We start from the raw sequence: 26,638 nt of genomic DNA, 5'->3' as shown, positions 1-26,638 counted from the left end.
CTTTTTTGAGTTAGCCTGAAGGATAACGGGTTTTGCTCCAGCCTCTGTGTGAATCTTTAAGCTTCACATGTGTTTCCTGTAAACAAATGTTATATTCTGCTTTTGAATGTATTCTGCTACCTTCCTCCACTTTATGGGTGAATTAATACCATTCACATTTGCTGTAAATTCTACTCTGAATAGGATCCTCACTTTTCATGAAGGAATTGGTGACTAGGGATTAAATTCAATAATGACTAAATTCAATAATGGAAACATTGGGGAGAAGTAATAACTTTCTCCTAGAGTTTGTGATAGATGAAAGAAAATCTTGCCATAGTCTAATACAGAGCTTCTTAAACTGTGGGTTGCACCCCATATGAGGACGCATAATTGAACATGGGGGTCGCAAAAAATTTGGCAATAGTAAAACGTTCCTAAACATGCAACAACCGAAAATTAATTAAAAATCAAACACATAATGAATCCAAGGTGTTTCTGGCAGCGCTTGCCCACCTTGCATTGTGCAATTTCACTGCAGCCTTGGTTCTGAACACATAATATGTACACTTTGCACTCCACATGCCATCACGCTATGCAACGCCAACAAACACTGCCAGAAATACCTTGGCTCGGATTTGAGACTATCCTCTTTAATAAATGGCAAAATTATATGCATACCAAAGAATTGTTTAAAAATAAATTTTTTTAAGATTCATTATCAGCAAATGTTTGATTTATATACCTATTTTATATACCTTACTATTCAATTGAAACTCATATCTCCAAAGTCACCATCAATCTCTTCATTGCCAAGTCTAATGGCCTTTTCTCAATCCTCAACCTCCATTACTTCTCTGCAGCATGACACTACTGAATACTTTTTCCTGGATACTTCTACCTCTCTGGGCTTTAATGACATTGCTATCTCTTGGTTCTCCTAAGTGTCTGACCATTTTTTCTCGTTTCCTTTGGGGGATGCTTACAGTTAGTGGGTGTGATACAGATGAAGATTCCCACAATTGACTGAACTTTAAATATTTAGATGCTACCATTCAGTAACATGCTGGCTGAAATAGCCAGGAAAACCATAAAAACAGTGGAACTCAATGTACCTCTTTAAGACTTAAACAAAAAAGTTAAGGTCCTGAATAGAATTTTAGAAATGTTAGATATGATAGATCTCTAGTAATTGCCAAATGGGAATAGAAAGGACTAACTATATTTTTTAATCTATGCATGGCACCTTTATAAAAAGTGGCCTTCTATTAGGGCATAAATATCTCACAAACAAATGCAGAAAAAACAGAAATAATAAACACATTCTTTATTGACTACGATGCAATAGGAATTATATTCCACAAAGAGCCTTTAGAAGATAAAAGCTAATTACTAGATAATTTAATCCCAATGAAATTGTAGATCAAAGAATAAAATTTTGAAACAGACAATTTCATTTTAGAAATTATAATCATTAGACAACATACCAAAATTTTGGGATGCAGCCAAAGCAATCCTTAGGGGGAAATTCATATTGCAAAACACTATCAACAAAAGTAAGAATGAATAGTTCAATGAATTAGAAATGTAATTAAAAAACACTAAAAAAGCACATTTTTAAAAATCCCAACTAAACACCAAAGCTACTGCTATATTCCTATGATACCTACAACAGGGAAAGATAAAGCAGAAAAAGAAAACTAGAAACCAACATGATCTACTGAATATGGACACAAATGTATTCAATAAAAATTGTCAGCACAGAAGCTATAACAGCATGTTAAAACAAAACAAAACAACCATTCACTATGATGATGTTAGATTTATACCAGGAATACAGGTTGGTTTAAACAAGTATGTTGATCATGGTAAAAAATAATAACAATAAAGATCACATGATTTTATCAGTAGACACTGAAAAGGTTTTTGATAAAATGCAACACCCTTTTTGGCTAAAAATAGTAAAAATCATAGGCAATTAAGATGATTTGGCAATTAAGAGATTACTGGTAATGAGGAGTTTCGATTAAGCTGCAGCAAAGTTTTTGCTGTAGCAAAGAACTGTAGTTCAGATTTCGCTATAGTGAAGAACCAGAAACTAAGGGGGTACCCATCAAATAGAGAATGACTGAACAAATACAGCATACAAATGTAATGGAATATTATTAAGCTGTAAACATTGATGAAGATGAAAGATTCAGACTCAGGAAGCCTTGTATGAACTAATGTACAGTGAAATGACACGTATCAAGAGAATAATTTGCATAACAGAGTAAAGAAAAACAACTCTGAAAGACTTCCTAACTCTTAATTAATGCAGTGATCAATTAATTGTGACTTCAAAGGACTGATAATGAAGCATGCCTTCCACCTCTTGGCAGAGAGGTTATGGACTAGAAATGCAGCAAAATAAACAGATTTTGAGATACATGCAATGAGTATAAAGTTAAATTGTTTTTCTTGACTATATCTATTTGTTACAAGGAAGAGGGAGTTAGCGGGTAGCAAGAGAGATGTAAGAAATTAAAAGAGCATCAAGGAAACATTTCTTAAAATACACAAAAAGAAAAATAAGTTCACAGGGCGAGAAAAAGAGAGCAATTTTGTTACTACTCGGCTAATTTTTTTTTTCACAAAACAGTATGTATTACAATTTTATATGCAATGCTTGTGTGTGTGTTTGTGTGCGCACATGTGCGCTGAAAGGTTTGTGTTTGAGGATGATTGTTAATAATACAAAAAAATTTTGTTTAGAGAAGCAGAAGAGGTAAGCAACAACAGGAAGATTAAGCAGGTTAAGGCCTGTTTTAAGTCTAATATTTATTTTTCATTGTTATGAATCTATTTGCTGTTCAGATAAAGACAATCAGCAGCCCACATATGAACAACTCTTAAAGGTTAGGACTATGATTAAAAAAACATACATAAATATAAACTACCACTCCAGCCTATGCCAGTAGAGTACATCCCAGCCTAGCCAAAACCCTGACAAATTTTGAGGCTTCTTCCTCTGTGGCATGATCATATCTCCTATGATAACACTCAATATCCATTAACTTCTTTAGTAATCCCTAGGGTTGTTCTTCTGTTTCTTCTTCTTCTTCTTTTTTTTTTTTGGCTAGGCAATGGGGCTAAGTGACTTGCCCAGGGTCACACAGCTACTAAGTGTTATGTGTCTGAGGCCAGATTTGAACTCAGGTCCTCCTGACTCCAGGACCAGTGCTCTATCCACTGCGCCACCTACCTGCCCCTTCTGTTTCTAATAAGGCTGTTCCCATTCCCAATTAATCAATGGAAAACTGATTCTAGCATTTCTGGTTTACTCAAAAAAATCACATTTGTTACTCACAGCTCAATCTCATCTTTTCCCAAAACATATGGAAAAGTAGAAAATCCTTTTTTATATCCTGAATAAACTGAATAGTACTAAAGTAGTATCAATTAAGTACTAAAGTAATAACAATTTACCACAAAGAGTGTATCCAGGAAAAAATGGAAGCAGTTTGTCTATGTGGGATACTTCAGAGGAGCCATTTAAGGATTGTTTACACTTGTAAAACAGACAATAGAACAAACAAGTAAACTGGAATAAATAAGTGAGCCAGTGACAAAAGCGTAAGGTAGTCTTAGTAAGAAATTCTACAAACTCACAATACTTAAATTTTATTTTTAATTTTTAAAAATTCTAACTTTAAATATACAAATCAGGGTAACATGATTGGTAGGATGAGACCTAATAGCATAATGAAATAGTGCAGCATATACTCTTGTAAAAAAAAAAAAAAAAAAAAAAAAGATCACTACAAAGCCCCTTCTGAAATTTGCCTGAGGACTCTAAATTATAATGCCCTCTGTTGACATGTCACAAGAATGAGCATTACAAAAGGACAGTGAAAGTCTGAGATCTTTTTCCCAATAGCAATGACAAGACAAAGATGAACAGCAACTAACTACCCATCTTTGAATCCTTGGGATTTGCTGCTGCCTCTTCTCCCAACCGGTGAAGATACGACCTTAGTAGATGTACCCAACTCCTCGGGAAAGGCCAAGTTTCTTCCATAATCACTCAGCCATGTTGGCACTTAACTCCCTAAGCCCTTTTATCCCAAAGCTCTCAATATGAATTGTGAAAACAACACGGGAAAACTTCAGGCCACTTTTCCAGGTTTCAGACTGACTTAGGAAAAGGTGATGCATGCAAAGAGAACACCTGTATAGCTCAGCAGGTCCATCAATTTACGACCAGCCTTTGCAGTGGGATCTTTGATCCTTCACGGAGCGGGAAAAGGAGCTTCCACCAATGACCTAGCAGGTTGTTTCTGTCGAAACCCTTTCTTTGGTAGCTGATAACCTTGTTCTCAGATTTTAGGACAGTCCTTTGCCAGCCTTGAGCCCCTATCTATAAACAGATGTTAACATACCCTAAGTTCCTTCTCTAAACTATACAGTTTGGCCTTGAGGTCCTTCAGTTGTCCCTGGATCTTAACACTCCGTTTGTTGCTCTTACGAACCTCATTAAGAATGGCAAGATCTTGGTCGGGCCGAATACTGAGTGATGCCTACAGAATGAAGGAAATGGAAAAAAAAAAATACAGTTGTAGCATGAGGCAGACAAAAGAAGTCCAGGAGCAAAGACAAAGGCATACTAACCTCTTCAGTAGGGGAAAGACGTTATAATTAAACTCTTAACAAATATGATTATGCTGAAGAAGAAAGGAAGCCTGAGCAGAGAGGCTATGGACTTATTTTCCCAATAGAACAGGAACGGATCTTTTAAATGAAGACTAGGTAACTAATATCATGAAAAGAAAAACATTGTTGCTAAAGGCTCAAAGGACAGGGCTCTGCCTCCTCTATCTTCTCTACTCCTCATAATGCCTAGTATACTGTGCTAGAAACAATAGGCATTCTATAAATATTGATTACTAGTTACATTTGCTTTGAATTTCAGGAGGCTTTTGAGGAAGCTTAAGTAAAAAGTAAAGTTGTCTCTGGGAAAAATCTCTTCAGTCAAGTAATAAAAATGATTTACAAAATGAGGATGATGCCCAGAGTGAGAAGAAATGACATGTAGAATGCCTATAAAGTTATTCTTGATGAGGACTTATTAAAGATAATGCAAACTACAAATGGGATAGAGATAGGGACTAGATCTATGATTTCCTTGGTAAAGGAACGCCTGGATAAGTAACCTCCTTCTACCCAATGCAAGGTGGTACCTTAAAAGAAACTTCTCTTAAAGAGCTGCCTAGTACACTGACAGGTTAAGTAATTTGCCAGTATGTGTCAGAAAAAGGATTTGAACTTGGGTCATTCTGGTAGGCTCTCTATCCACCACTCCGTATTTCCTCTTAATTACAAATGACAGCCATTAGATGATTTCACTCTAGCATGCTCCTGTGTTTAAACTTTTCAATCTAGTTGGACTCCTGAGTAAAGGGGATCATGGGTACTCATGGTCACGCTGGGTTTTCAAATCAGCCTTTGCCCCCTTCCCAGATCCAAAGGCAGCAATTACCTTATAAAGCATTTGCTCGACTTCTCTCAATTTCTCACGCAGGGTTTTGATGTCTCTCTGAAAACCTTCCACTTCTAGCCGGCGACGATTCTGCAAGGTGTCATATCGATGCATCATCTCTTGCAAACGCTTCCCCATCTTGCTAGAACGTTCCTATGCAGAGGAAATCACCAGGTTACTTCTGGAAAACAAAGGATATCACCTCGGACAAAGGAAGCCACACAACCTACTGCATCGAAAAAGGCAGATGCTTTTCCTACCTTGAAGATCCTTCGCCTCATATCATCTTCTTCTCGAATTCGGGCCAGTTCCTCCTCTAGAGCAATACATTGTTCTTGGTACATGCACGACAATTTTTGTTCTTGAAGCAAGTCCTCTTTTAGGGACTACAGGCCAGGAAGAAAGAAGACCATAAATGCCCAGTTGCATGTAGCATGACGAAAAATTGGGAAAGGAAAGGAGAATTTTTAGGAATAAACATCAGTTCATGAAATCAGACAGTATGGAATCTCAGATAAGTAACTAAAATTTCCCACATTTACAGGTCAAATTCTGGAGACTTTTTATACTTAAAAATGAAACAAGTATCATTGGTTGGTTCTGGAAAGCCATTATATAATTGATTTCAAGACTGAGCTCATGAAATATTTTAAAGATAAAAAACTTTAAAGAGCTGTATTTCATAAGTAGATGCTCCCTCTACTGGAGTAAATTATAGGTTTTCTACAACTTAGTAGATGACTTTCAGGAGTTTCTATAGCTTTAAAACATTCATTACCCTGGGGCCTCAGACAATATATATAGACCCAGTCCATCTCAGAGGTTTTTTTCATTTGATAGGATTTATCAAAGTTTGAGGACTACTAGTATGAATACAGGACTGACTTTCACACTATAATGAGACATCAGAGTAGGACTTCTGTGGAGGGTGAACTGGAAGGAAACTTAGGAATTACTTAGTCTGACAACCGAATCTACTATTCTACATTGCCTCCTTTTGAAAGTACCAAACAATGAATAGAAATATACTACATAGATTGTCTATGTAAAGGGCCTCATTGTATTATAATATGTTTATATATGCGTGTGTGTGTATGTCTGTATGTATATGATACATAAAAATCACAGTTCTACCATAACATAACTGGACATATCTAAAACTACTATGTTGACTGAGAATCCTAGAACTAAATCTTACTCATCCAGTCTTTCTTTCTCTCTGGGTTTTTCCATCAAGTCCTGTGACTGTTCTAGGACAGTTGATGAGAACACAGGGGATAGAAGTTGCTTTGCTCCATGTCCTCCTGAACCTTTTTCAGATCAGCTCTGTTCTTCTCCCACCACAACCTCACTTAACTCTCTATATACACACATGCGCACACACACTCACACACACACACACACATATACACATTCTTTACAATCATTGTTCTACTCTCCACAAATCATCTCAATAATATTGAACGTTTCATACATTCCTTCTAATTTTAACAGAACCAGATTTTTCCCCGAGAACACCGCATCTTTTGCAAACTTCTTCAATGGAGCTCCTCCTCCTCTTCCCCAGGTTCACAGGGCCAAAAGAACAACAGGCTGGCATATTCCTTATTCCTTACTGCTGCTGCTGGTCTATTTCTCTACTATAATCCAAAGTACATTTTCTCCTTTAAAGTTCACACAACTTTTTTATATCAACTTTCCATACAAGTTTCATAAAAGTTCCATACTGGTCTCCAGGACACTCTTCCAACTTTCTCAGACTTTTAATTATTTTTAATACAGCAATCCAGTAAACACAAGGACAGATATTACTTAGGAAAGGACTCCATACTTAAAAACATCCACTAGAAAACTGTTAAGCAGTTAGGTGAAAAATAAATTTAGACCCATTCTTACACTATATACCATGATAATATTCTGGGGGAAAATCCATAAGCAAATCAGAAGCAGAAGAGATTTTTAAAGGACAAAATAGATCATTTCAAGTTTATCTTGGGTATTTGGCAAATAGTAAGATTGGTGACTTCACTTGTTGACTTATCAAATTCAGATGCTTTTCCACAGAAAACAAATCAATAATAAAAGAAATATTCTTGATTGCGAGAAAAAAAATCTTTGCATCAAATATCTATAAACTACATCCAAAATTTATAGGAAACTGACACAAAATGCATAATACTACAATTCATTTAACAACAGATAAGTGGGCAAAGAATATGAACAGGCAGTTTTCAAAAGAAGGGACACACACTCTCAACATCCAAATGAAAAATGCTTCAAATTCCTAATAAGACAATGCAAATTAAAAACAATACAGATATCAACTCATACCCATCAAACTGGCAGATAATAGAAGATGGAAATATTCAATGTCAGGAGGTCTTTGGAAGACGGGCATACTGACCCATTATTTGTGGAGCTATGAATTGGTCTAATCATTCTAGAAAAGAATAAGTAACTTTGCTCACATAATTCCAAAATCATTCATACTGATTAATGATCCTAATACTGTGTTTATATCCCAAGATCTCAATTGTTCTAAAATATTCAAAGCAGCACTATTTGTAGTACCAAAAAGCTATAAATAAATTGTATGTCCCATCAATTGGGGGATTGCTGAACAAACTGGAGTTGATAAATCTTAAGGAATATTACTGTGGCAGAAGTAAAGACTAATACAAAGAATTCAAATATATGTGGAAAACTTATATGAAGTGATACAGAATTTTTAAAAAAATCAGACCTAAAATTATTTTGTAAACTCAACAAAAATCTGAATAGAAGAAAAAATAAGATGATATAATTAGAACTATATATAGTTCTAAATAGTTTGTTACCTTTTACTTAAAAGTTTTATTTTTATATAGTTACAAGTCAACATGACTACTAATTTAATTTCACTTTCTTCACTTTTGCATTTTTTGTCTTTCCAAACTGCATTATATTCCTTATAAATGTCATGTTTGATAGTACAATATTCCATTTATAGACCATAGTTTGCTTAGCCATTTCCCAACTACTGGGCATAGAAACTCTTCCTAATTTTTCCCTATAACAAATTAAGCATCTTGGCTAGACAGTCTTTTAAAAAAAATTATATCTTAAGACATAGTTCTAATAGTAGAATTGCAAGATCAAAGGGAGTAATCAATAATTCTTATTATGCCGATGATTATTTTTTTCCTGATCTACATACAGGCCCTGTAGCCTGGCAGGAATGTCCCCCCACCCTACTCTCACCCCCCACCCCTTACCCCCTACCCCCTACCCCAGACTCAAAGGAATAAGGTAACAGAATGTGTTTCTAGCTGTAGTTTAGCAGGTTAAGTATGGACTTAAGATAAAACATTGAGATGGCCTGAATGTAGGCTGGATGGGATACAGACCATAATTTTCAGGGTCTCAAATACTCATGTTGAGTATCATGTTGAGTATATCAACATGACCATATAATTAATTCCATAACCTCTTCCATTTCAAAGGCCTCCTTCCTCCAGCCCCACTATAGTCCCACACTTATATGGTCACGTATTATCCTCATCATAACTGTACTCCCTCAAGGATTTTGAACTCTGAAATTTCACTCTCCAACCACAACTCCTCATCCTTTCTTCTGCCTTATTAAATATCTGTTAAACTGAAGTGATTAAGTTTTCATTGTCAACTTATTCCTTTTTTCCTCTAACTTCTTGACTCTGTCAATGCACCTGTCAATTTCAAATTTTCATACATTCTGATCTAAATTTTTGTTTTAAACAAACTAAGGTAAAAATTCTGATATTATATTTGTGTAAAACAAATTATCAAAAGTGCTTTTTAATCTTTATCAATTACCAAAATAATTTAGCATACTTCAAAATCTTTTTAGAAATGAGAACATTGTTATATTACCTCCTCTTGCCATTATCTACTCTTTGCATATATTTATTTCTTTCTCTTTTTTTTTTGCTTTTTGGTGAGGCACTTGGTGTTAAGTGACTTGCCCAGGGTCACATAGCTAGTATCAAGTGTCTGAGGCCAAATTTGAACTCAGGTCCTCCTGACTCCAAGGCTGGAGCTGTATCCACTGTGCCACCTAGCTGTCCCCATATATTTATTTCTTTTACTCTAGAAATACCATGCAACATTAACTGAATTTTATTGTTTGTTCCTGACCATTTTTTCCAAAGTTACATGATATTTTAATTTCTAAAATTATCTTTTAAGGGTTTTTCTACTCCTATTCCTCTATCTTGGTAACATCTTTAAATTCAATAAATATATTTTCTATTCTATCAGCCAAGTTATTAATGAAAATATTTGGATCATTATTAATAACCATGTGAAAGAATGCTTCAAGTCATTAATAGTAAAGGAAATACCTAGTGGTACCTCTACTAGGCTTATACAAAGAAAGCAAAGAAAGTGGAAAAGGACCCATATATATATTTATAGCAATATTTTTTGTTATAGCAAAGAGCTGGAAAAAAAGTAGATGTCCATCAATTAGAGAAGGACTGAACAAATTACAGTATATGAATAAAATGAAATATTATATATTATAAATGTTATATTATAAATATTATTAAAATGATGAAGGTAACAGATTATGAGAAGCTTAGAAAGGCTTATATGAATTGATATAGAATGAAGCAAGAAGAAACAGAAGAAAAATTTATATAATGATTACTATATTGTAAAGGAAAACAACTGATCACTGCAATGACTAATCATGATTCCAGAACACGGATGATGAATCATGTTTCCCATCTCTTGACCAAGAGTTAATAGATTAGAGGTACAGAAAGAGATTTATATTTTAAGACAAAATAAACAAAATAGTTGTATTTCATTTATTCTCAGAACAAATTCATTTTTAGTCTTACTGTTACTGATTCTAATATGAACTTTGTTTTCATTTTAAAAAGTGAAATGTATTTGAAGACATCAAATAATTTGAACCACTGCTTTGCAAATGACCCACAATTTGGAAAATTATGTTCTTCACTATTCTTACAAACTTCCTACATCAGCTCCCAGTCAAACTGATACACTCACATCAGAATATCATTTAAGTCCCCAACACTTAAAACTGATGACATCCCTTTACATTCTGAAAGGAGCTTCCTTCTCAAAATTTCTTAACATTCTCTCTTTCCCAGTTGTCTCTGAGGAAGAAGTAATCCTGTTCTCACTTACGCTACTTTTTCTGTCTGTGCACTTGATCCCATCTCCAGATATCCTTCTTTTTCAGAAGGGCAAAAATGGTGAAACAATGGTGGTGATAATGCCAGAGCCACTTCAAATTTCGAGGTAGCAAGGGAAGTTTCATTTTGGCAACACTTAGAGAATTCATAGTCTTAAGAACTATGTTTACTGATATGTGTGTGTTCTGTGTGAGTCTGTAATGTGTAGGTTGGGATAAGATTAGTAAAATAAGGAAAATTTCTCTTCTGAAAAAAAAATTTGATGACAGGTTATCAAATTTAGCAATTACAACTTTGAATGTTAATAAATTAAATTCATCTATAAAAAGAAAAAAGAACTACTGACTAAAATGTAACCTAATAATGTTACCTAAAGGTTCACACCACTATGTGTTCTCATTATATATGTATGTATGTGTGTATGCATGTGTACACACATGCCTATACATGCATATTTAAATATGTTATATCTATATCTATAATGGTTCAACTTTAGAATTCTGTCCTTATACTTTCTCTAACTACTGCTCACATAGTCATGAACCCAGACTTGGTTCTCTCTCTTATTGTGACCCTGACAGGCCCCAAACAAGTGCTACTGTTGCCTGTGCTAGGAGCTTATTTCCAACTAGATCCCAGCTGCAGGTTACAGGCAACTTGAAAAACTCTGCACAGACAAAATTAATGCACTTAAGATAAAAAGGGGAGAGGTCAAATGGAAAAAAATCTTTGTATCAAAATTCTCTGATGAGGATTTGGAATCCAAAATACATATACAACCACAATAATAATATAATAATAGCCATTCCCCAATAGATAAATGGACAAAAGTTATAAACAATTCTCAAAAGAATGGCAAAATATTCACAACCACAAGGAAAAATGCTCCAAATCACCAAAAATAAGACAAATACAAATCAAAACAACTGTGGGGTTTCATATTATATCCTGAAAATTGGCAAAGATAACAAAAAATGGCAATACTCAATGGTGGAGAGGTTTTAAAATTATAGGCATGCTAATACATTGCTGGTGGTGCCGTAAGATGGTGCTACCATGGAAAGCAATTTGGAATTATGCAAATAAAGTGACTAATATCTATACCCTTTGAACCAGAGACTCATTAATGAACTTATACCCCAAGGAACCTAATGACAAAAAGAAAGTGCTTATTTACACCAAATACTTATAGCAGCACTTTTTGTGACAGTAAAGAATTGGAAACAAAGTAGATGTCCATCAATTGGGGAATGACTTTGCGGTATATGGATATAATGGACTATTACTGTGCAATAAGAAATTATGTGTGTGATGAATACACAGAAGCCCGGAATGATCTACGTGAACTGATGGAGAATGAAGTATGCAGAGCCAAGAAAAAAATATATATATAGTAACTACAACCATGTAAGTAGAAAAAACACATACCAAAAAAAACCAAAAGTGAATGTAACAAAATTATAAAGATCAAGCAGGACTAGAAAGAGGAGGTGTGAGAAGACACCTCTAACCTACTCCCTCGTGGAGGTGGGAGGTCCACAGGTGTTACATATTGCACAAGTTTTTGGATGTTTTTCAATATATCAATTAGTTGCACTGTTACATCTCCCCCCTTTTTAAAAACACTGTTTGTTACTTGGGAAGGCTTTCCAGGAGTGGGAGGAGAAATACTAGGGATAATATAAGAAACAGAAGACATCGATAAAAACTTTAAAAAAAAAAAACAACACAAAAAAACAGCTGCATGGCTTCCCAGGTGCTGCCCTGGTCCTGGCTTTTCTGTATTTGGGTATGGGCTGCCCAGGCACTGCATGGTTTTGGAGGCTGCCTGGGAACCGATCTGATCTTGTTTTCTGCAGTGCCTAAGGCATGAAGTTGCTCCCCACCCGGTGCGGGGCACTAGCCTGGCCTTGTTTTAAGCTCAGGTGAGGTCAGGAGGAGAGACCTGCACTGAGCACTGTCGCTTTTAGAGGCTGGGGAACGAGTTACTCAGGCCACAAGTTGTACACGGGCCTGGATTTGCCTTAACACAGGTTGCCTGGTGCTAGGTACTGGTCTGGCTCTTTCCCTTGCTGTAGAATCTGAGGGCAGGTATATTTTTTTCCGCCCTCTTCCCTGGCTTATCTCTCTAAGAGTTTCTGCAGGATTCTGGTAATCTTGTCATGCAATCCCAGACTGCATGAAGGAGTTGTCAGCCGTTTCTCATTGGTTTTCTTTATCATTATTCCTTTTGGTGCATTTTTAGAGCTTTACTGGAGTGTTTATGAGGGATCGGGTGTCCTCTACGTCCTAATACAAAGCAATCTTCCCACAATTCTGGGGTAAGTGACCAGAAGTGTCATATCACTAGTTAGGTATCAGGTGGAACTTGAACTCAGGGCTTCCTGATTCCAAGCTCAGTTTACTATCCACTCTGCTACAACATTGCTTGAATAACCAAAATTTACCCTAATGCCATTTAAATACTGATAAAAACAGTAAGGATCAATACTTAAAGAGCCGTGGGAGAATCAAGAACAATACTGGCAATAGACTGCATTGGTAAAATCTTTTTGGAAAGCAATATGGCATTATATAATCAGTTATAAAACTATTCCTATCCTTTAACTCACTAAATCTACTACTAAGGCTATAGCCTAACGAAGTTGTTGACAAGAAGACTATCTACAAAAATACTCCTATCAGCATTATCTATAATGATCCCAAACTGTAAACGACACGTCCAAACATTAAAAGGATGACCAAACAATTCTATGAAAGTAGTGGATTATTACTGCACTGAAGGAATGGCAAATATGAAGAATGAAAACAAATATGGGAAGATTTATACAAAGTGATGCAAAATGAAAAAAGTTGAACCTCAACATCAATATACACACTAAATACAACTATATAAATAATAACAACAAAATCCAGAACAATATATCAGTTTCTTCATTTTGTAAAATAGAGATATAAATAGCACCTACCTCCCAGTGCTGTTGGGTGGATCAAATGAGAAAACACGGTAGAGAGCTTAGCACAGTGCCTGGCACATAGTAAGCGCAACATAGATGTTGGTAATGATGATGATTATTGGAAATGGAAACTAATAGAAAGGCTTTGTTCTTAGCTTAATAATCATATTGATTTCGTTGATGGTAACTAAGTTTATAATAAATAATTTTTTGAAAAAAGGAAAGAAAGTTTAGTGAGGTAAATTTAAGACAAAATAAAGTACTACTTCATACAGAAAACAACACATTAATTTTATTACTGTAAAAGAGGGTCCTAGGAAAAAATACAAATGAACGTGAAAAGGTGGAACATAATCTTTAAGGTTGATGCCAAGAAGTAGAACTATGTCTTCCCCTCAGTTTAGCAGAATTCCTAACACACAGTAAACACTTAATAAGTGTTTTTTCTTCATTTTCATTCCGTCATTCATCCACTGGGGCTACTATTGCCAATTTCTATGTTTACCATCACTGAGAGGCAGTGTTGCACAGTGGATGGAGAGCTGGCCTCAAAGCCAGGAAGACCCGGGTTCCAGTCTCACCTCTGACACATACTGGCTGTGTAACTTAGACTTTCAGTGCTCTTGGCAACTCCCTGAGCAATAAAAGTTGCGGAGAAGGTGCTGACCTCCCCTGGGAGTTTGCTATGCCAATCAAATCAAGGTCCAGTCCCTATTCTTACTGGCACTCAGACAATATCTCTTTTCTGAATTTTTTCAACGCTCCCCAAAAGTGCACACGTTCTACAAAAGGGGACTAATTCCACCAACTGAGCATAAAAACAGTTACCTGAATATATTTATCTTGCTCTTGTGTAGCTGGTAGGAGACTGCCAACTACCCGTTGCTCATTATACTGCAGTGCTTGCTCCAGCTGCTTTTGGTATTGGCTCAATTTCCAAAGCAAACGGTCCTTTTCAGTCACCCATTCCTTCTCTTTGTCTTGATTTTCAAATTTGAGATTCAGGAAGTCCTTGGCGCTCTCATAGAGAAACTCCTGAGTTTGTTGAAGACTGACAAAGGTATGAATGAGGAAGTAAGTTCCTTTCTCTATATGCTCCCATTTTACATCTGATACATAAGATGTGACTTCAAACTCAACAGGAACATTGTAGGCATTTTTGTTTAAGAACAGTAAGAACAATATCCTACCTTAGCAGTTTTTTTTAGTTTACAAAGTGCTTTTACACACATTTTTTGATTCCCATAATAGCTCTGTAAGGAAGCAGGGCAAGTACTATTCCCATTTCTTAAAGAAAATGAAGTTTGGGGAGGTTTAAATGACTGGCTGGCCCAAAGCCACATGTGGAGCTAGAATGAGACCTAGGTCTGATTCTTGGCCCAGTGCACTTCCCTTTCCATCACACTTCTATTAAGTAGGGTTTGAGTGCTCTGGAACATTGCATAGCAGCATCTCAGTTTCCTCAGCTGCGATGCCCATAATATAGGAACAGGGAAAATACAACGCATCTGCCAGTATATAGCAGGTCATAACAAAAACAAAATGAATTTCCTATTTCTCATATCAAGGGTCATAAAGAATATTTATACGTAACTGCTACAAGTATGCCAAGACTGGATTAAAAAGTCCTCAGGAACATTTAAAATTAAATTATATTATTGACCTCATTAAATCTGTCACTTTAAAATAAAATTTCTTATTCTTTTTTTTCTAGTCACCTACCCTTATGGTCTTTCCAACACTAAAACTGAGAGACAAAGGTGACGTAGAGAATCGAAGAAAGATATAGAAGTATATTATGGGACCAGTAACAGCTTTATAACAGTCAGAATGATGTTTGGCTAATTGCTCTTGTTTCGTCTAACAGTTTCCTCCTGTCACCTGATTTCAGCCAATAACAAATTAATGGCGAATAACTCCAGCTGGGCCCTTATTGCTGCTCAACAATCACTGTGCCCTATTCATCATTCCTTTCTCCCACTCCCACCTACAGTATTTGATTTAGCCCCCTATTTCACTACCAATCTTCTGGTTAAGACTCAAAACATGAGCTCCTTCCCTTCTCTCTGTTGCTACTCCTCAAAATTTTTCAGCATCATCACTCATGCCCTCTTCCTTCCTTCAGATTAAAGAGGTATCCTTATTGATGTGAATCACTCTACCCATACCCTTCATCCAGTTGCTCTCTACCTTTTCCAGCATCTTGTTCCAGTAATCAACCCTTCTCGTGCATTACTTTAATGATCATAAGTAGTACTTTACACTAGTATCATCCTGGTAAATCAACAGTTACTTTATATTCAAATATCAAAATTCATCCTGAAGCTGTCCTAGCAACTATCTTATGATCCTTCTAAGTCTCCAAAAAGATCATTTTTCTATCCATTGCTCCTCTTATGTGCTTACAGTTAGTGGGTTCTTTGTTCTTCTGGTTTTGCTTTGGTCACTCTGCATTATTTCATAAAGGTTTTCCCCTACTTCCTCATATTTTTGTGCCAATTTTAATTGCATTATAGTACCTAATAAATATACTATAATTTAACTATTCTTATTGTTGGGTACTTCAACTGCTTTTACATTTTTTTCCTAATTACAAATAATATTGCTACGCACATCTGAAGAGATAGTTGCTTTTTTAAAAGGCAACCAAAGTTATTTTAATTTGCATCTGTAAGATTGCGCAGGTTGACTATTTTTTCAAGAGATAATTAAGTGTCTTTCCTTTTTTGAAAATTATTTTTTCATATACTTTGACCATAATAGAATGGAAGGTCATAGCCTTTGTTAATTTTGAGGTTCTTTACATATCTTAAATGTCAGGGTTTTATCAGTCACATTTATCATATTCTTCTAATCTACTTTTTTTCTTATTAAGCACTTATGTTCCTGGCACCATTCTAAACACTTTATAAATATCTCATTTGATCTTCACAACAACCCTGGGAGACAGGTGCCATTATCATCCCCATTTTACAGTTGAGAAAACTGAGGCAGGCTTGACCAGAGTTACACACATAGTGTCTGAAGTTCAGTCTGCTCAGGTCTTGCCGACTCCAGGTCTAGCATTCTATCCATTGTGCCAGCTATGGAAAAGACAGCTTTTGTTGTTGTTCAATTGTGTCCAGCTCTTCGTGACCTCGTTTGAGGTTTCCCTGTCAAAGATACTAGAGTGGTTTGCCATTTCCTTCTCTAGCTCATTTTACAGATGAGGAAACTGAGGCAAATAGGATTAAGTGACTTGCCATCACACAGCTAGTAAAATTTCTGGGGCCAGATTTGAACTCAGGAAGATGAGTCTTCCTGGTTCCAAGCCCAGAGCTCTAGCCACTGTACTAACTAGTTGCACCCCCTTCCTAGATAGCTGCCTAGAAAGAATAAGGCTATATCTGTAGATCTGAGAATCATCAGCATAGTGATGATAATTGAATCCAGGGGAGCTGATGAGATCACTACGTGAAGCAGTATAGAGGGAGAAGAGAGCCTTGGGGAAGAATCACAGTTCCAGGAGAAGAGGGTGATCAACAGTGTTAAAGGCTGCACAGACGTCAAGGTTGAGTAGATTTAGCAATTGAGAGATCATTCTAACTTTGAAGAGAGTAGTTTCAGTTAATGATGAAATCAGATGCCAGACTTACAGAGAGTTAAGAAGAGAGTGAGAGGAAAGGAAGTAGAAGTGCCATTTTTAGATGGCCTTCTCAAGTTTAGCTGTGACAGAGAAGAGAAAGATGCTATTCAGGATGGATACATCAAATCAGGATTCTAAGAATGGGTACAACATGAGCACGCTTCTAAGTAGCAAGGAAGCAGCCTGTAGATGGAGCAATTGGAGATTCTTGAGAGGGAACTAATAGACCAATCAGCTGAGCAGACAACAAGAGGATCACTTGTGCACACTCAAGAATGTAAGACAAGGTGTTAGTTTTTTCAGTGAAATGTGAGGGAAGAGGTATCCTTATTAATGTGAATCACTCTACCCATACCCTTTATCCAGTTGCTCTCTACCTTTTCCAGCATCTTGTTCCAGCAATCAACCCTTCTCCTGCAGGAAAGGTTCTCAGCTGAGGGAGGTGGGGTATGCAACAAGAGGAAGTTTAGAAGAGATAAAAAGGTCTGGAAAACCTGCTGTGGTGATTGAATTGCTTATGGAAGTAAAAAAGGACTGCCGTGCCACAGAGAGGGCCCAGTTGGAATGATGTAACACAAATCCGTAGTAGACCCAGGCAGCATGGTTTCATGATTTTCTCCAGCTTTGTTCAAGCAGCATATAAGTAGACGCAAAGGCAGTAGCTGATAAGAGTACTCCGAGGCTAAAGGTTGGAAGGACAAGGTCAGCTATAAGAGGTGGCAAGAGAGAATGGAGACCTGAACTGAGAACGAACCAGTGATGGGGTGATAGTTTGGGAAAAAAGTGAGGGATAAAGGGACTGGAGGTCACAGTGGGGACAAAAATCAGGGGTAGGGGTTGTCAGGCAAAGGGAAAGGTGTAATGAGAAAAGATTATGGTCAGATAAAGGAATTTCAGAATCCATGAATGTGGAAGTAGAACACTTGCGGGTGATGGCAAGATCCAGGGTTTAACATTTCTGTGTGTAGCTGAGGTGCAGGGGAGGAGTAAGTCATGGGAATTAAGCTAGCTGAAGAAGTGGAAGTCAAGCGTTTGAGGACGTACCAATAAGTCTAGTATGAAGTCTAGTATGAAATCTAGTATGAAGGAAAGAAATACAGTGATCAACACACTAAACTCATTGAGGAAAGGAAAAGTGTTCTGAAAGTTGATAGCTACAAGCTATCAGAATCTTAATGGGATGATAAATACGGACTAAATGAACCTTAACGGAGGAGAGGTTTCTGAGTGAGAATGGTTGAGGGAGAGTCTGGAAGTGACAATGAGAAATAATACAGAACTTATATAAGGATAAGGTCCTCCTGACTCTGAGGTTAGTTCTCTATTGACTACATACCACTCTGAACTTCTATAACACTTCTAGTCTACCACACAATTTCGCACTTAATTTTATGCTCTTATACCATGTGCCAATTATTTCATCTAGCTTACTTTCCTCTCTCAACCAGACTATTAAGTTCCTTGAAGGCAGAGACCATGTTTTATACTACTTTTATGTGGTCCACTAGATTATTTTTAAGCTTTGAAAGTTTTTTTTTAAGCTCACAAATTTGTTTTTACATCACAAGGACCTCAACAAACTTACAATTCAATTCCCCATTCCACTAGATTTTTAAGAAGTTTGACCACTTCTGGGCACATAGCTACAGATTAATAGCACACAGCACACATAGCACAATAAATACATAGTAAGTCCTTTGAAATTTAGAAAAGGGTAGATATTGTACCTATCTTTAAAGAGAAAACCTTATAAGTTATAAATTGTTCAGCTTAGCACCAATACCTCAAAAAACACTCAAAGAAAACAATTTATAAACACTTACAAAAGTAGAAGATATAACAAAGCAATCAACATAGATCTGTGAAAAGCAAATCATGCAAAATTAGTTTCCTTTTGTAAGAAAGCAACAGGCCTAACAAAGAGAAAATTGATATCCTGATTTAAACAAGGCTTTTGATCACTTCACAATGGCATTCTCAACTACAATTTATCAAAGTATGATCTTAAAAACTGTGACTATTACTGTACAAGTGATTCAAGAGTGAAAAAAACCCTAGTAAGTTGCACCCTACAGAGATTAATCCTGGAATCTATTCTATTAAGTATCTTAGATAAACTATGGATAAACAAGATGAAGAAACTGAATATATTTAAACATGTAAGTGATGTCAAATTGAGGGTGGGTTAATACTCAAAAATTGAAATTAGATTCCAAATGACCATGACAAATTAGAAAAATAGTGACAAAAGCAATTGATATTCAAGATAACCATAGGGGCAGCTAGGTGGTGCAGTGGATAGAGCACCGGCCCTGGAGTCAGGAAGACCTGAGTTCAAATGTGGCCTCAGACAATTGACACTTACTAACTGTGTGACCCTGGGCAAGGCACTTAACCCCATTGCCTAGTAAAATAAAGATAACTGTGTAAATGGAGGCACACTGCCTAGGTTCCACAGTTCTACTCCAGCGAAAATCTGGAATGTATACTACAATAATGATAAAAAAAAAAAACCCAAAGAGAATTTACAGTAAAAGTACCTGCTCTGAGCCCTAAACTACACAAAATCAGCCAGAAGTCTATGAACAATAGGAAAGGGGACCACCAGCAAAGCCAACACAAGCACATCGCCCAGTCACTCAGTGACAAGAGGCAACAGAAGTGGAGGGCCCCCTGAAAAAAGAGTCACGGAGGGGCAACTAGGTGGCACGGTGGATAGAGCACCGGCCCTGGAGTCAGGAGGATCTGAGTTCAAATCCCATTTCAGACCAAACACTTGACATCTACAAGCTGTGTGACCCTGGGCAAGTTACTTAGCCCCAATTGCCTAAAAATAAAATAAATAAGTAAATAAATAGAATAAAATTTAAAAAAAAAGATTAAAAAAAAAGATTCATGGAAGTCAGAAAGCCCAGGGAGTGCTAGGGACCAAGATGCAACAGAATTAAGAGTTCTTAACCTTTCTTTCGATTATGGGTCTCTTTGGCAGGTTAGTGAAGCATACGGACCCTTAATCAGAATATTTTTAAATGCATAAAATAAAATGTATAGGATTGTAAAGGAAGCCAATTATATTGAAATGGATTTATCAAAACAATTTTTTTTTTAATGATCAGGAGACTTATTTCAACTTTTAAGCCAGCATGGGAAAATAAATTTAAACTCCACCTTTGATGCCTACTGTACTGGAAAATAGGAAAATTATAATCTTTTAAAGATTATGGGGAACAGCAATAGCACTGCTAGGTCTGTATCCCAAAGAGATCATAAAACAGGCAAAAGGACCTACATGTGCAAAAATATTTATAGCAGCTCTTTTTGTGGTGGCAAAGAGTTAGAAATTGAGGGGATATCCATCAATTGGGGAATGGCTGAACAAGTTGTGGTATATGAACGTAATGGAATACTATTGTGCTATAAGAAATGATGAGCAGGTGGATTTCAGAAAAACCTGGAAAGACTTAGATGAAATGAAGCTAAGTGAAGTGAGCAGAACCAAGAGAACATTGTACACAGTAACAGCAACAATGTGTGATAACCAACTTTAATAGACTTATCTCTTCTCAGCAATGCAATGATCTAAGATAATTTCAAGTCACTCATAATGGAAAATACTATACACATCCAGAGAAAGAACTATGGATTCTGAATGCAGATTGAAGCATACTATTTTTTTCTTTTTCTCGTGGTTTTTCCTTTTTCTTCTGATTCTTCTTTCACAACATGACTAATGTGGAAATATATTTAATATGATTATACTTATTTAGCCTCTATCAGATTGCATGATGTCTTGAGGAGGGAGGAAGGGAGAAAAAAATTTAGAATTCAAAATCTTGTAAAAGTGAATGTTGAAAATTATCTTTTCATGTAACTGGAAAAATTACATAAATATTATTAAGTGGGAAAAAATAAAAAAGACTATGGGGAAAAAAGGAAAGCATCAGCATAGTCATAAATAACAAAGTTGTAGAGAATTTTGTCTCTAGAGTGGGACTATATGTCTATGGTTTTGTGTGTAGTGGAGAAAATTTCTACAATACTTTTATTCCTCTCTCACAGAATACAAAACTACTTCTAGGTCAACAGAAGCAGGTTTTAAATAGCCAAAAAGAACAAGTATAAGACAGTATGGTTGTATACTCAGTAATTCCTACAGCCCAGAATAAGATCAGGGATGTTACTAATACATATGGAGTATAGGATGGATAAAAACTGCTTTCCTAGACCATTTTTGGCACTTCTAGCCCGCAAAAAAAGGGTGAAAAGTATTCTGCCCTCTGTGCAACCTTGTCACACTGGAGGCTTAATGGAGTTTCAGAGGGAGCATAATAGAAATGGGGTTCTAAATCTGATGCATTTCTCTAAAGGAGTTAATTTAACTGAGCTAAGGCCTTTGATCTTGTAGCTAATTGAAGATAACATTTCACATATTTAAAGACTGTGATAAACACTCCTATTTTGCATTAGCCTGGAGATGGTACATTCATTTTATACCATAGCAAAACTTCAAAACTGAAGAAAAATATTCTGGATCTCAAGGCAACAGTATTTCTAGGAAGCAGACCTTCAAGTTCCAATATACCTGTTTCTAGGACAGAAAGAGGAGTTTTAGTCAAGCAGTATGTTACTACTTTAGTCCAGTAGTATGGAATATGTTACTACATACACATGGAAGACCAGAAATGAAAATCTCTTGAGTGCTGACATTCTGGAGCAATCAAGGCATAACTCTATTGAACAAATAAGTTGTATTATTGTCAGGCTTATGGAAAATAACAGCATTTGTGCCATGACAGCATAAATTATCTTAGACAATAAAACGACACTCATAACACTCTACATCAGGAAAAAAACATACCAATACTTGGCAGGAGGACGTGTGGATTCATTGCTATCAAAAGGTCCCCAGGAGGGGGGAACCTGAAGCCTCAAAGCTACACGTGACCCTCTAGGTCTTCAAATTCACAGAACAAATCACCTTAATAAAAGGATTTGTTCTGTAAAACTTGGACCTAGTCAAAAGTCCACACCCAAGGACCTAGAAGGCCATATGTGGCCTTGAGGCCGCAGGTTCCCCGCCCCTGGCTAAACTCTCTAGTTCTTACCAAGAAAAGCTATATTCTGGGAATACAACATCCATGATTCCCATGGTAGTGGAAAGAGTCCTGAACTTGGAGCTATGAGACATGAACTCTAATACCGGCTTAGTTAGGAGGACCTTCGGTGTGTCACACAACTTTTTTGTACCTCAAGTTTCCTCTTCTTTACAATCTGGATAAACAATAATTATCTTCATGTCACACCTGGTAGTGTGAAGATGATAAAATAGAAATTGTTCTTAAAAGCAAAAAGCAGTATAAAAAAAACTACAGGATAATTAATACAACTATTCAAAAGTCCAGGATTTCTCTGTATCTTTGGCAAAAATTTAGTTTCCCTCAAGGATTCACAGAATTCTAGTCAACAAACCATCTTCAATTTGGCAGAAGCAAGAATGTTAGATGCAGGGACAACTAGGTGGCACAGTGGATAGAGCACCAGCCCTAGAGTCAGGAGGACCTGAGTTCGAATCTGGCCTCCCGCACATAACACCCACTAGCTGTGTGACTCTGGGCAAGTCACTTAATCCCAATTGCCTCACCAAAAAAAATAAGAACGTTTGCTGTGTACAGAGTGATGTGGAAACTGATGGATAAAAGAACAAAATCTTTCTGACATAAATAAAAATTTTAAAAATCTTTGTTTCAATTATTGTTGAAAATCCTTTTTGAAATCTTGTTGAAAACCTTATTTATCCATGGATTCCATGAAAGTATCCTGTTTCTTTGATGATTTATGATCGTGTAGTGCCTCAGGGTCATGATTCTGAATGTCAATTCTTCTTGTACATTCATGTAGCTGTAAGAGAAGGGGCTGAATATGTACTGACCCTAGCACCTACCCTGTATCATTTTTTTTTTTAATTCAAACAAATTCCTGATAACAGCTTTTCTTGTCATTTGCTGCTCCCTCTTAAAAACTGACTGCAGTAAAAAAGTTCTGGTTAATCAAGGTTTATATTGTAACGTACATTATATGCATATAATAAAAATGGTTGGGTGGAAACCTATGTCCTGGTCTTTCCTCAGCCTCTTTCTGACATCTCATTTTACTTGCAAATATATCTTTTAACCAGGATTCAATGATACCAAATTCCATAAAATTATAAAATGTTAGAAATGAAAGGAACCTTGGAAATTCTCGCATCCAACCTCCCCCTCATTTTACAAATGAATAAATAAACCTAAACAGGCAGTGAGTCACCAAATGTCAGTGAGCAGCAGTGCCAGGATTTGAAAATAAATCTCCTGACTCCCAATCCAGCACTGCTCCTGATATCTTAGGCTGCTGCTACCTTAAAATTTTCTGCTTGGAAATTCTGGTTTCATTTTAAAAAATGAGATATTCAAGAATACAGCTGCCAAAAGCAGGATTGATGTCTCATAGATTTTACAACTACAGGCAGCTTTTGTTTATGCCTGGATTAACAATGCAGACTTGCAAAGCACTTGGACATCTTTTACAATTTTATCAGGGCTACTCAGGCAGTTAATAGCTTACCTCTATAAGCACAGAAAGGTAATAACAGTTCTACAGAGATAGGTGAACTTTCTTCCTTATAGTAAATGCAAGTAACACTTGTTAGTAATGGTCACTTCCAAGATTATACACAGTTTTTTTTTTAATTTTTAGTTTTCAATATTCACTTCCATAACCTTTTGAGTTTTAAATTTTCTCCCCCTCCTTTCTCATCTCCCTCCCCAAGACAGTACACAATCTAATATAGGCTCTACATATACATTCTTATTAAACATATTTTCACATTAGTCATGCTGTAAAGAAGAATTAGAACCAATAGGAGGAAACACAAGGAAGAAGAAACAAAACAAAACGGAAGAAAAAAAAAGCAAATAGTATGCTTCAGTCTGCATTCAAATTCCATAGTTCTTTCTCTGGATCACACAAATAGTTTATAAACATCACTGTCTCCTCAAAAATTTCTAAAGCTCCCACCTAGATGAGGCTGCCAGTATCATCTTCATAATTAGATAATTTCTAAAGTAAAGGATTCAAGTGAAAACTTTAAAAGAACCAATAAAAAAAATCACCTTTAGATACACAAATGCATGTTCCCATTAGTGTATAATCAAACAGTCTGCCACTTAGTAACCACTTTTTCATTTCAAATATAAGTTTGCCAGTATGCCATAGCAACTTTTTATCTAATCTACATTATTGCTTCACAGAGGCAAAAATCAACATTGGTACTGGCTCATACTTGGTTTGGAGACCTAGTATTATATTTATATTTTCACTGAATTTTTCAGAAAGGCTTATATGCTGCTTGCTACTAGTTATTTTCCAAATTTACTTTGTCCTTCCGCAAGTTCATCAGAGCAAAAAGGCAGCCTGTCTCCTTTGTGATGATGATCCCTCAGTCAGTAATGTTTTCAAAGACTTTTGGAAGACTTCCATGGCAGGAATATTCAGAGGCAGGTTATACTGTTTTCAAACAACAAAAAGAAAGGTAGAGAAAGGAGGAAAAATAAAGCTTCTGTTTGGTCTGGTGGAAATCTTCACTGACAGGTAGGAGGCTCTCTTTACTCTTCTAGGCAGCTGATGCAGGCAAATATTGGGCTTGTCTTAGACATTCTAAGTGGGGACTTGCCCCGGCGTTGCCTTAGTCAGCTCTGTAGTGTCACAAACACTCCCATAGTCACATTAAAGAAAAGCTGCCAGAGGTTGTGGAGGTCAGATAGATACATGCTGCATAGACAAAGTAAGCCAAAAGTCAAGAAAGATTTTTACATTCCCGCACCAAGCAGATGAACAAACAACATTGGTATAGACAAGCTGCTATGCCAAGGAAAAATGCAATGACATAACTGAAATTCTCACCACTATTCTGGAATAGACTTTCTATGGCATCAAAGCCTTGAATTAACTTCAGAGTTCCACGTAAGAGCCTAAGAATAAATACCACAATCCCTGGCAGAGTCACTGGCTTCAATCACTGGTGAGCAAAAGAAATCTAACTAGCACTTTCACATTCCACAGCAAATAAAAGATGTGAATCCACTGGCTGATCCCAGTTCACATATGAAAACTCGAAAAGGTGGTCTCAGCTTGATTTTGGTTTGCATGTCACAAAGACTTGTCTTTGTTGAAAGAGGCCAGGAATTGTTATACCACTACTTGGTCCTTTGAATGAAGTTATCAAATTCAATGACACAGTATGGTCTGATGGCAGTAGACAACTTCATCATGTTGTAAGTACTGATGAATTCCTTCTGAAGCTCATCCAGGAAAGAGAAAACCAAGACATTTGGGTAATTTTCGGGACACAGAATCATGTAACCCACTCCCAGAGAGCTAATAAAATTATTATTATATCATCCAGTTTTCAGTGTACATCTATCAGGAAGCTGACCAAGTTTTTTCGAGAGTGATTTAAAATACTTTCTGCATTCCTGCATTCCCATGCTTTTGCTCATAATCAGTAGAAGCAGAAAGCAGTAATCCATCCTGTATATGAGCCACTGAAGCAGATAAAACCATGGACATTTCAACAAACAGAAAAGACCTGCAGAGCTGAAACCTGCTGCTCTGTGTGACGCAGCATGTGATGCATCATAGGATCTAGGAGCACTCTCACCACTGGGATGGATCTACCAAAATATTTTTTAAAAACAAATTCACAATCCCAAATTAAGAACCCCTGTCACAGATGACCTGAGGTCTGAGCCTCAAAGATCCAGGGGAACCCCAACCCAGGAGGTGGACGTCAACACATGTAATACAGGAGACCCAGAGCAAGACCAAGCGTAGTCCACTACCCCACTCAGAGGAGCTAGACGAGGTGGAACTTGACTCTGGAACAAAGTTTCAGTACAGGAACTAAAGCTGAACAGATGAATAAATCAAAGAAAGCACTTGGCAATATAAAAAAAAAAATTACTGTGGATCTAGAAATCCTCAAAAAGAAGGAGTATATAACTTTAACAACTGTGAGCAGGGAATTACGAGGAAAAAAAAATCAGTTTTCCACCTGGTAAATATGAAGGAATAAAATAAGAAATAAAAGCTCCAGAGAAAAGAGATGAAAGGAGAGTAAATAGTTTAGAAGAACAGTAAACTTTACCAAATAATGGAATCCTTGAAAACTAGAATAGGCCAAATAGAAATCAGTAACTCCATCAGAAAGCAAGTACTATTAGAACAGAATCAAATGACTGAAAGGATCATAAGGAATCTAATAGCAAAAATAAATGACTCTAGAAAACAGCTCAAAGAGAAATGATTAAAGAAACACTGGACTTATTGAAAACTACAA

At 36.5% G+C, this 26,638-nt stretch overlaps 1 protein-coding gene and 1 pseudogene across 1 annotated transcript in view; both read right to left on the bottom strand.

The window, feature by feature from the left end:
• Positions 1-3,626: 3,626 nt before the first annotated feature.
• The window catches only part of CCDC77 (coiled-coil domain containing 77), a 37,284-nt gene continuing 14,272 nt past the window's right edge, over positions 3,627-26,638 (bottom strand). Inside the window, exons 9-12 of the mRNA XM_027857278.1 lie at positions 14,469-14,691; positions 5,758-5,883; positions 5,498-5,650; positions 3,627-4,538 (exon numbers count right to left, since the gene is read on the bottom strand). Coding sequence (XP_027713079.1) covers positions 4,392-4,538; positions 5,498-5,650; positions 5,758-5,883; positions 14,469-14,691 — 649 coding nt within the window. The 3' untranslated portion in view covers positions 3,627-4,391. The remainder of the gene's footprint in view (positions 4,539-5,497; positions 5,651-5,757; positions 5,884-14,468; positions 14,692-26,638) is intronic.
• LOC114039532 lies at positions 24,906-25,869 on the bottom strand (annotated as a pseudogene).

This window comes from Vombatus ursinus, unplaced genomic scaffold (assembly GCF_900497805.2).
Source record: "Vombatus ursinus unplaced genomic scaffold, bare-nosed wombat genome assembly UNPS02012082.1, whole genome shotgun sequence".
Taxonomy (NCBI): Eukaryota; Metazoa; Chordata; class Mammalia; order Diprotodontia; family Vombatidae; genus Vombatus; species Vombatus ursinus.
The sequence above is the reverse complement of the archived record's forward strand: the minus strand, read 5'-3'. Positions and strand labels throughout refer to the sequence as shown.